Below are 10,030 nucleotides of genomic sequence, written 5' to 3' on the forward strand. Positions count from 1 at the left end.
TGGACCCCCGGCGCCACCCGTGCCCCCAACCCAGCAAGACCAAGCGCGCGCGGGACCCCCGCCCCGGGCGCGAAGCCGAGCCCGCGGTGAACAATGCGCGCCCCGCCTCCTGGCACCGCCCCCACGCGCTCATTGGCCCGCTCCAGAACAGGGCGGCCCGCGGGGGCGGGTGGCGGGCTGGGGCGCGAGGGGTGCGGTGGCGGTGCGCGTGCGCGGGGCGGGCCTGCGCGGGGCGGGGGCGGTGCTTTGTGTGAGGCCGGCAGGGCGCGCGGCAGCTCTGGCTGTGCGGGGAGCGGCAGGCGCCGCGGTCGGGGCGGGGCGCGCGGCAGCATGGAGGAGCTGAGCAGCGTGGGCGAGCAGGTCTTCGCCGCCGAATGCATCTTGAGCAAGCGGCTCCGCAAGGTGCGTGCGGCCCGGACTGCGCCCGCCCGTGCCCGCCCACCCCGGCTCACGCGCCTCTTCTCTCCCTGCAGGGCAAGCTGGAGTACCTGGTCAAGTGGCGCGGCTGGTCCTCCAAGTGAGTCCCCAACAATGCGGTGCCCGTCTTCCCGCCCGCGCCACCTCGGTGTGTGGTGGGAGAGCGGTGTGGGTTCCTCGCCCGCGCCGTCGGGGGGCGTCCGCGCGCCCGGCGGGAAGTTTGTGGGGGGCTCCGCGGGCTCCTCGAGTTTGGCGGTTAGGGGACGCCCAGCGTGCGCGGGGTGCCCTTTGTTTACAAGCCCGCGGGGCGCGGGGCTGGGCGGCCTCCCCGGAAGCCCCTCCGGCCCTCCCAGCTCCGCTCCGGGCTCCCGGGCCGCCTCTCCCCACGCCCGGCCCGCGCCCCTCCGGCGCCGCTCGTTCCTCCCGCGCCCATTTGTTGCATACGCCCCCGCCCGCCTCAACCGTCCCCGCGGGACTCCAGCCCCCCTCCTCTAGTCCGTATTTTCCCCGGCTGTAACCTGAGCTTTCTATTCATGGATGTAGGGCTCCTTTTTTTTTTTTTTTCCTTTCCCCTCTTAATGGAAGGGAGGGAACTTGGCATCCCGGAAGGGGCTCTATTTACAGGCGATTCGCGCAGACCCGGTTCCCCATTCTTCCCGGACCGCACTTTTCTTTCTTTGCTTTCCCCACTGGGTGCCCCGGCCGGTGTTGGCCTGGATGCCAGCAACATTGTTCTTAATCTTTGGGCTGCGTTTCTGTGCCCCTAAGCGTCCCCCTCTCAGCATCCTGTAGGGAGCCTTCCCTTCCCTCCCTGGCTCCGGGCCAGAGTTTGGGGTCTTCCCTTTCTGCAACTTTCCATTTTATTGCGATTTGTTTTCTTCCTGTGGGAGGCTGTAGAGTCCTCCTGAGGCCGGGTGTTAATTGGGGGTGGAGGCAATGGTTTCCCTTTGAGTTTGAGGACAAGGTGTTGGCTTCAGAACTGAGTGTCCCGGGAGTTCATCCTGGATGTGGGTGAGACCGTGGGGAACAATCCCCAGTACCCCACTTCCCTGGCTGCCAGCAGGCATCAGGGAATAGTGGGGCAACCCCCACTTGGGCTAGTTTCGGAAGTGGCTGGTCGCTGCCTAGAACTTTAAGATGTCCTGTTCTTTGCTTTTCCAGACACAACAGCTGGGAGCCAGAGGAAAATATCCTGGACCCGAGGCTGCTCTTGGCCTTCCAGAAGAAGTGAGAAAGTTAACCAACCTGTGGGAGGGGGAAGCCAGTTGGGGGGACGCTGGCCTGTCACACAGTCATTCAGGGCAGTGCTGGCCCTCCAGAGTTCCTGGGCTTGGGCTGTAGTTTGAAGTCCCAGGTGAGTCGTCTTCTCCCTCCCTTCCCTCGGAGAGCCAGCACTGTGTCCAGATCTTGGGAATCCCTGAGTAAGTGCTGCTTTTGGTCTTTGTGACAGACTTGCCAAAATGAACCTTCTTGGACATCCTTTGTGAAAAGTTCTGGCTTTTCTTCTTGGCCTTTGCTGTTGACTAGCTTGCAAACAGCACTAATAAAAACCAGGGTGGCAGGTTTGCCCTAAAAAATGCAGACCTGGCCTCCCAGTCCTCATGCGTGGATTGAGCAAAAGAAGGCTCACAGAGGGAACAGGAACACACAGCAGAAAGTTATGCCTCCCGTGGTGTGTCTGGGCCAGGAGCAGCACGTTTATTTTTTTCCCGTGCTGCAAAACAGCTGGTCCCAAGTGAGCACCATGGGGGCCCCCCTCAGCAGTCTCAGGGGCTGAATTTGCTGCTGTAATTCAAGATGTCGTATCTATTTTTAGGCAGGAGACTTGGGTTAAGAGAAGCCTCTTTGAAATACAGGGGAAAGTGTGGTGAGTGACTTGTGATGGCATAAGGTTCCAGGGAATCCCAGAGCAGACTGGTGGGGGTAAGGTGTGGGAACTGCCCTGTTGGTTGCTGCTGTTTAGTCACTAAGTCGTGTCTGACTCTTCTGCGACCCCATGGACTGTAGTCCACCAGGCTTCTCTGTTAGTGGGATTTCCTAGGCAAGAATACTGGAGCAAGTTGCCATTTCCTTCTCCAGGGGATCTTTCTGACCCAGGAAGTGAACCTGAATCTCCTGCGTTAGCAGATGGATTCTTTACCACTGAGCCACCAGGGAAACCCCTTGCCCTGTTGGTAGAGGTTGATAAATTAAGTGCCCAAAAGCTTTCTCAGATGGGGTCGATCCAGCCAGCTGTTCTCTGTTGGTTCAACCTATGGCCGCCATTTTTTTGCTCTAGCAAGACGTTTTAGGTCTTCTCAAACGGGCCATGGAATGAGGGGGAAAGTAAGAGATTTCAGTATGGGTTGAGAGAGAAGACAATGAGCATATACTTGCCTCGATACCTTTGAAAAAACTTACCAGCAGGCTTGCTGTCTGCTATTTAATTCATAACTCAAGTGCTGTAGGTCCCAAGGGGTGGGAGCTGGTACCTTTTTCTGTAAGTGTCCTGATTGTCCAGAGAGTGTGTGTCCTTCACTTCACTTTTACTTACAGTACAACAGGCAAGAACTGAGGTTAGCAGATGTCACAGAGATAGATGCAAGAGTTTAAAAGAACCATGGGGTACTCTGGTTTACATCACAGGGGTGATAAAACTGGGAAGTGGGTGCTCTGCCTTGTTCTTTTCACCCCCAGAGATTCCCCTCTGATCTAAGAACTGGTGGTTATTTGCTTGGTGTGGGGATGTGGTCTTTGACTGTCAGGGGAAGTCCATATTCTGGGCCCATGGGTACAGGTTAATGTGTCAGCAGAGACCCATGAGTGCTCCTGTCCTTTTAGGAGACAGGCTGGGGCTGCTCTAAGAGATCACCTTACAGGTGCCTATGAGATGATGTTTGCCCATTTTAATTACCAGGAAACTACTTCAGATAGAGCCTCTCCCCCTGGGGTAGCCTGGAATACATGCTTTCGGGGTGGTGGGTGGGGGCGGCTCTTTTGGCCCTCTGACCCTGAGTCATGGAGCTAGTTAACACTGTCCTGCCTTGAGCCCCAGCCACCATGCAGTCAGATACCGCCAGTACTTCCATCAGAACAGAGTCTAGGAACAGAAAGAACCAGAAAAAGGAAACAGGGAAAGAAATATATGCTGGGAGCACTGGCTCTGGGTAAGACTGTGGGGAAGAAGACCCCTTGGTTACCCCAGTGCTCCCATGACTGAGATTTTATGCAGGATGTAGAGAGGTGGAGAGTGGAGGGCAGTGGTCCTCACTCCCTGGCCCTGGACTCTCTTGTTTGGACTGAGAAAGTTGGACCATGTGACCATGAAGCCTCCTTCTAGTGGTGGTATAGAATTTCTGCTGTACTATCTCCCTGCAGATTTGCACAAAGTTGTTTTAAGAGGAATCAGAGAAAACTGGGAATAATTCCTTTCCCAGCTTTGCTTGAATTTCTTGACTTGTCTTTACTGAAACGTAAATGAAAGGGATCTGCACTTCTGCCTTGGATCTGTTCATTAACAGGGTATGTTTTTGCAGGGAAACTGGTGATAAGCTACCTGGGGGGATTTGAAGCCATAGGGTTCCAGGATAGCCGAAGGAAAAGTCTGTGACTCTGATTGCTGATTGTCTTCAGGGAACACGAGAAGGAGGTGCAGAACCGGAAGAGAGGCAAGCGGCCCAGGGGCAGGCCGAGGAAGCACACCGTGATGTCCTCCTGCAGCCGACACTCCAAGCTCAAGGTGGGTGGCTACTGCCCTGGATTTGGCGGCTTACCCCCAAGTGCTGGCTCTCTGCCGGCCCAGTGAAAAGTGGTGGCAGGAGGGTTGCAGGCTTGGGGGAAGGAGGCCAGCTGGCATCTCCAGGCAAGTCTTTCCCTTGCTCAGAAGACTTTGGCTCTGCTTCCCCCTGGACTGCCACTCTGAGGCTCTGCCAGCAGGGGGCAACAGTGAACCTCAATTCTCTGCCTCCTGCCCTGTCCCTCTGGGGTGGCCGAGCACCACCCCCACCCCAGCTGGTTTCTTACTCTGGTGAGGTCCACTCTGTGCTACTTTCTCACCTCCAGTGGCTTACAAGGAACAAAAAACAGGACACATGTATACAGTAGGTGCTCATAGGCGTGCCAGGTAGGTGCACACATGCCTGGGCTCCATGGCACAGCTGCAAGATCAGACGTGTCTTTGATTTCTCTCTTGAAGACGCTGCCCTCCAGGCCTGAACGCACACGTTGGCTTGAGAAGCGGCAGCAAGGTGGGGAGCTGGCCAGGCAAGGAGACTCCAGACTCCTTGGGCTTGATTCCAACATCCCCAGTTTGGGGCAGAAGAGCTTTGTGGCCAAGAGCAGGTGTTGGCTCAGTCTCCCTAAAGTACCCCTTTACACAGGGACCTGAGAACCAGGAAGGTGTTCCAAATTAGTGTTTGGGATGACACCCCGAGGATGTGGAGGGCAGTGGTTGGTTTTCCTGTGTGCTGGAAGGATCTGAAGGGATCATCTTTGGAAATGGAGAGATTGAAGCAAGATATCCTGGTCGCAGAGCCCTTGCACACACTGCTTCACTCCACCCTGCCCCTCTGAGACACGTGAATTGTGCTGTTCTGAATTTCCCTGTGCCAGGTGTCTGCCAAGGGCCGGGAGCTTCTCACAGGCCCCTGGAAGGCGCAGGGCCCAGTGTCAGCCTGCGAATGTTTCTGTCCATCACTCAGCCTTCTCTTTGTGAGCCACCTGTTTTTCTTTGTTCTCTTTCACTTCTAACTGCGCTGCTTAGGACATCAGAACCAGACTGTGAGATCGCTCCCTCCTGGCCGCCTCTCTGGTCTGGAAGCTGCAGGAGGGGCTGGCTCCAAGGTGTCCAGTGAATGCCCCTGGAGACCAGGCTTTAGAAGTGACACCTCATCCTTTGTTGTTGCAGGAATCTGACGCCCCTTCCAAATCTAAATCCAGCAGCTCTTCCTCTTCCTCCACGTCCTCCTCTTCCTCCTCAGAGGAAGAGGAGGACAGTGACCTAGATGCCAAGAGGGGCCCACGGGGCCGCGAGACTCACCCGGTGCCTCAAAAGAAGGCCCAGATCCTGGTAGCCAAGCCTGAACTGAAGGACCCCATCCGGAAGAAGCGGGGCCGCAAGCCCCTGCCCCCGGAGCAGAAGGCAGCCCGGAGGCCCGTGAGCCTGGCCAAGGTACTAAAGACGGCCCGGAAGGACCTGGGGGCACCCGCAGGCAAGCTGCCCCCTCCACTCAGCGCCCCTGTGGCCGGCCTGGCGGCCCTGAAGGCCCATGCCAAGGAGGCTTGTGGTGGCCCCAGTGCCATGGCCACCCCGGAGAACTTGGCCAGCCTGATGAAGGGCATGGCCGGCAGCCCCAGCCGTGGGGGCATCAGCTGGCAGAGCTCCATCGTGCACTACATGAACCGGATGAGCCAGAGCCAGGCCCAGGCTGCCGGCAGACTGGCCCTCAAGGCCCCAGCGACCGGCAAGTGCAGCCTCGGGCTGGACCTCAAGATGAGGACGCAGAAGGGGGAGCTGGGGATAAGCCCCCCAGGAAACAAAGTCCCAAAGACCCCGAGTGGAGCTGTAGAGCAGAAAATAGGGAGCACAGGAGGGCCCCCGCACGTCCACAGTGGCAACAAGGTCCTTGCTGGGTGCCTGGGCCCCCAGCCTGCACCCCCCCAGGAGCTAAGCCTCCAGGTCTTGGACTTACAGAGTGTCAAGAATGGCACGCCAGCAGGGGGCATGGTCGTCCGCCACGCCCCAGCCACCAAGGGCGTTCCTGCCACCAACCCAGCCACTGGGAAGGGTGCTGGGGGCGGCCCCACTGCAGGAAGTGGGACCGGCCTGCCCACCGATGTCAGCAAGGGTGAAAAGCTGGTCTCCAGAGCGGCCGCCATGCCCACCCCTGCAGGCAAGAGGGACTGTGGGAAGGGCAGCACGGCCCCCGGGCAGGAGGGCCACCCGACGTCAGGAGAAGCGCGGAAGACAGCTGCACTCTCTGAGATGAGTACCGGTGAGGAGAACAGCAGCTCCGACTCGGACCCTGACTCGGCCTCCCTGCCCAGCGCCGGGCAGAACCTCTCCGTGTCCGTCCAGACCAGCCAGGACTGGAAACCCACCCGCAGCCTCATCGAGCACGTCTTCGTCACCGACGTCACCGCCAACCTCATCACCGTTACGGTGAAGGAGTCTCCCACCAGTGTGGGCTTCTTCAACCTGAGACATTACTGACGCGGCCTGGCTGCCCTGGCTCCCCTGCCCTTCTCTGGCCTCTGGCTATGCTTTGATACGTGGCTTGCATCCCAAGTCCTCTCCAGGGGCCAGTGGCCTTCAGGGGCAGACTTGGGTGGGAGTTCCCCTGGGCCCAGCCTTCCCTGTGACTTTAACAGGGGAGGCACCGTGATGCCTTGCCGCCTAGGCTTCACCCTTGTTCCTACCTCTGGGCCTTTGCATTGCTCCCCATTTGCCTCAGGAAGTCTGGGTGGCCGCCTGGGGCTCAGTGAAATGTTCCCAAGAGCGTCCTGTGTTTCTTAAGCCCGACCACGTTCACTATTTGAACTGCCTTCGTGGTTTGTGATGACAGCAGTGGTCAGCTTGCCTCCCCGTCTCTCCCGGGCACTGGTGTTAAGAGGAGGGTCTTCTCCAGGTCCAGCTTGGTGGTTCTTGCCAGTGGCTGGAAGAGAGGGTTGCTTAAGGCTCGGGGGAGGTAAGGCCTGGGGGGTGCCACTCCTGGGAGTACTCTGCTCAGGTTGTGGGAGGAGCGGGGAAGGGGGCATGCTGGTCAGAACCCCCGACTCAGAGCACCGCCTGAGCCAGCAAGGGTGAGGACACTGTTCACCTCCCTGTCTGCTCTCACCTCAGACGGCTGAGGGCTTGTGGCCTTAACGTTAGCCATGAGGCATGGCAGTTGGAATCAGGAACCCTAGAGAGGTAGGTGTGGGTGCCGTCTCACCCTGATTCAGATTAACAGCTGCAGCCCCCACATGTTGACCCAGAGTCCAACACGGGCAGGGAGGGGGCTGGTCCCAGAGCTGTTCGCCCAAACCTCCCAAGCTCAGGGGACAGAAGGAGAAGGGCGTACTTCCACTGCCCTCCTTTCTGCCACCCGGTGCAAGGACTGCCTTAGTCCTAATCGTGGCCCCGCAAACTGGGCCATGTGGGCAGTTGCTGGTAGTCTGCTTCCCTTCCCCTTGGCTGGCTTCCTGCACTTCCCACCTACCTCCCCTGACAATCCCCCCCACCCCTGCACCTCTGGGGGTTCCATATTCTCTTTCCCAGCTGAGAAGCTGTTTCTCCGTACCATTTGGGAAGTGGGACAAATCTGAGTGGTCCACCTGGCAGAGGGTCTCCAGAAAGGCTGGAGCTGCCAGACCAACTGCCTCCCCCGAGATGGCTGAGTCCAGAAGCAGTCTTGGCAATTCCAGCCAACAACAGAATTGCTGTTACTGACTTGGGGCAGAGAGGTGCATCAGTGAGTGGAGTCACTGGTCTTTGATGCCAAAAAGAGAAGTGGGAATGCAGGGAACTTTATTTCTGCTTCAATTACCGGTTAACATCAGCCAGCAGGTGTAGAGTCTTCTGTTGTTCCCATAACCCTGAGGGCAGGGGACACAGTGGGCTCTAGTGTCTGAGGGTAGGCCTCCCAGAACTCCAGCCCCCCCAGTCCCTCACCCTCCACGCCAAATAGGAAGATACGGCTTTTGTGTAGCCAAATCAATTTCAACAGTGTGCCTTTGGGGACAGATCCACATCCAAGACCTGGTTGAGGGGTGTCCAGATGCAGTTTCCAACTCGTGTGTGATAGCCATGCTATCTGCAATTGGAATGGTGCCCACTTGGGCAGACCCAAGGGCTGGGGGTCCCAGACAGCCAGGCTAAAACTGGAAAGTGGGCCATAAAGGGGAAGAATGCTCCCTCCACTACCCCAGCAGGAGATGGAGAGATGCCAGTGCACTGCCCTGTCTGGAAGAAAGGGGTGCCAGCACACTGGTCCCCTGGCACCAGCCTCATTCCTGTCCCCGGATGCCCCTGGGTGTGACTAAAGGGACTCTCAGGCTGCCTCCCCATCAGAGGAGCTCATAACCTTCAAGTTGTGCTGCCTTAGAGGCTGCAGAGCCAGGCCAGCAGCGGCTCTCCCCTTCACACCTTCAGGGTACCCCTGTTCTGGACTAACCATACAGTTCCAGCCGCCAGGTCTTCAAACCCCGACTGGGTGCCTTTCTGTTTACCAGCTACTTCAATCCCAAAGTTTGAATCTGCAAACATCTTACTCCCAGCCACTTTGCCTTCTTGCTGTGTTGCATGTTTTTTCTTGGTGCTTGTGAGCCCAAGCGGTTCATGTCTCTAAGTGTGAGTGTGTGTATACACACGTGCAGGCGTGACAGCCTTCGCTGAAGAGTTAGATGCTTAGAGTTGGTTGTCATGTTTACCGATAAATAAAAGCAGTACTTTTCCATTTGCTACTGCTGTGTGTGTGTGTGTGTGTGGCTAAGCATTGGTCACACATTTAACTGGTTTCTTTATCCTGCAGGGTTTCCTATGCTGAACTGCATCACAATGTATATTGAGTGTTGTTTTAATCCTGTTTTGTCAGTTTGCTTCCGTATTGGATAGGAAGAGTGGCCAGTCTTGTCTTCTATAGGGGATTTGGCATATTTTTATATATATATTTTTCATACCAAAAAGAGTGTCCCTTGTTTGGGGTTACACTCAAACATTCTGACCTGACTAAGAGGGCTCTAGGCCTAGAGGTTTTATTAGGAGAGAACTTTGGGGGAGGACCAGAGTTTTGGACCATTGCCAATCACTAGCTTGATTTGTGTTTTTAATTTAAAAAAAAAACAAAGCCCCATCATTCATGTATGCCACTTCTAATTACTTTAAACTATGGGTGTGTGTTTGCTTTTTTTAAAGAGAACAAAAGTGGATATGTTATTGCCTTGGGAAACTTAAGATCTTTGTTGAAACAGTACAGCAGCCCAGCCCCCATATTCAGTCGGACCAACTAGTTAAAAGGAAAAACTTCCCCCAGGAAACTCACAGCGGTTTAGGGGGGGAAAGGGTGGGAGGAGAGGAAGATCGTACCTAGAGGACCAGATCTTTGCTCACATACATCTAAAGGTTCTGTGGATTTTCTAGTTTTGTTTTGTTTTGTTTTGTTTTTGAAAACTAACACTAGCAATAGGTTGCTGATCTTTTTAGACGGATGTTAATTTATTTTGTAGGGGAGAGTCATTAGCAGATGGTATCAGAGGGTTTTTGTCTTAACTTTTTGTTAACTCTTGGTATATCAATAAATTCTTAACTTTCCAGCTTGGTGTGTGTCATGAGTGATACCCAGAAACAGCAGTCTCTTCACTTTACCTTTCTTGAGGCAAAATACTTATCTCAACTTGAATCATGGGGTGAAAAAATTAAAGGCTTTGCAGAAGTTTCAGCCACTTTAATGGGGTCAAAAAAATGTTTTTCTAAGCAAAGGGGTGGGTTTGATTATGAGTCCCTACACCAGCATTTCCCAGATAAGGCAGTTGGACACTGAAGGGGACATTTGGCAATGTCGAGGGTGGTTGTCACAACAGGGGGCAGGAGTGAGTGTTATTGCTACTGGTGGATAGAGGCCAGGGATGCTGCGGTATGTCACAAGTCAAGCTCACT

General features: G+C 55.7%; 1 protein-coding gene across 2 annotated transcripts; it reads left to right on the top strand.

Annotated features, from left to right (window-relative positions):
* Window positions 1-250: 250 nt before the first annotated feature.
* Window positions 251-9,676, top strand: CBX2 (chromobox 2). 2 transcript variants are annotated; one of them, XM_070389214.1, is made up of 5 exons: window positions 251-402; window positions 474-517; window positions 1,579-1,644; window positions 4,030-4,135; window positions 5,303-9,676. In XM_070389214.1, the coding sequence occupies exons 1-5, from the start codon at window positions 331-333 to the stop codon at window positions 6,605-6,607; spliced, it is 1,593 nt and encodes a 530-aa protein (XP_070245315.1). In that variant the 5' UTR covers window positions 251-330; the 3' UTR covers window positions 6,608-9,676. The 2 variants fall into 2 exon arrangements, with proteins under 2 accessions (XP_070245315.1, XP_070245316.1); XM_070389215.1 differs by lacking the exon at window positions 251-402 and having other exon boundaries at window positions 3,933-4,135.
* The last annotated feature ends 354 nt before the right edge of the window (window positions 9,677-10,030 follow it).

This window comes from Bos mutus, chromosome 19 (genome assembly GCF_027580195.1).
Source record: "Bos mutus isolate GX-2022 chromosome 19, NWIPB_WYAK_1.1, whole genome shotgun sequence".
Lineage (NCBI taxonomy): Eukaryota > Metazoa > Chordata > Mammalia > Artiodactyla > Bovidae > Bos > Bos mutus.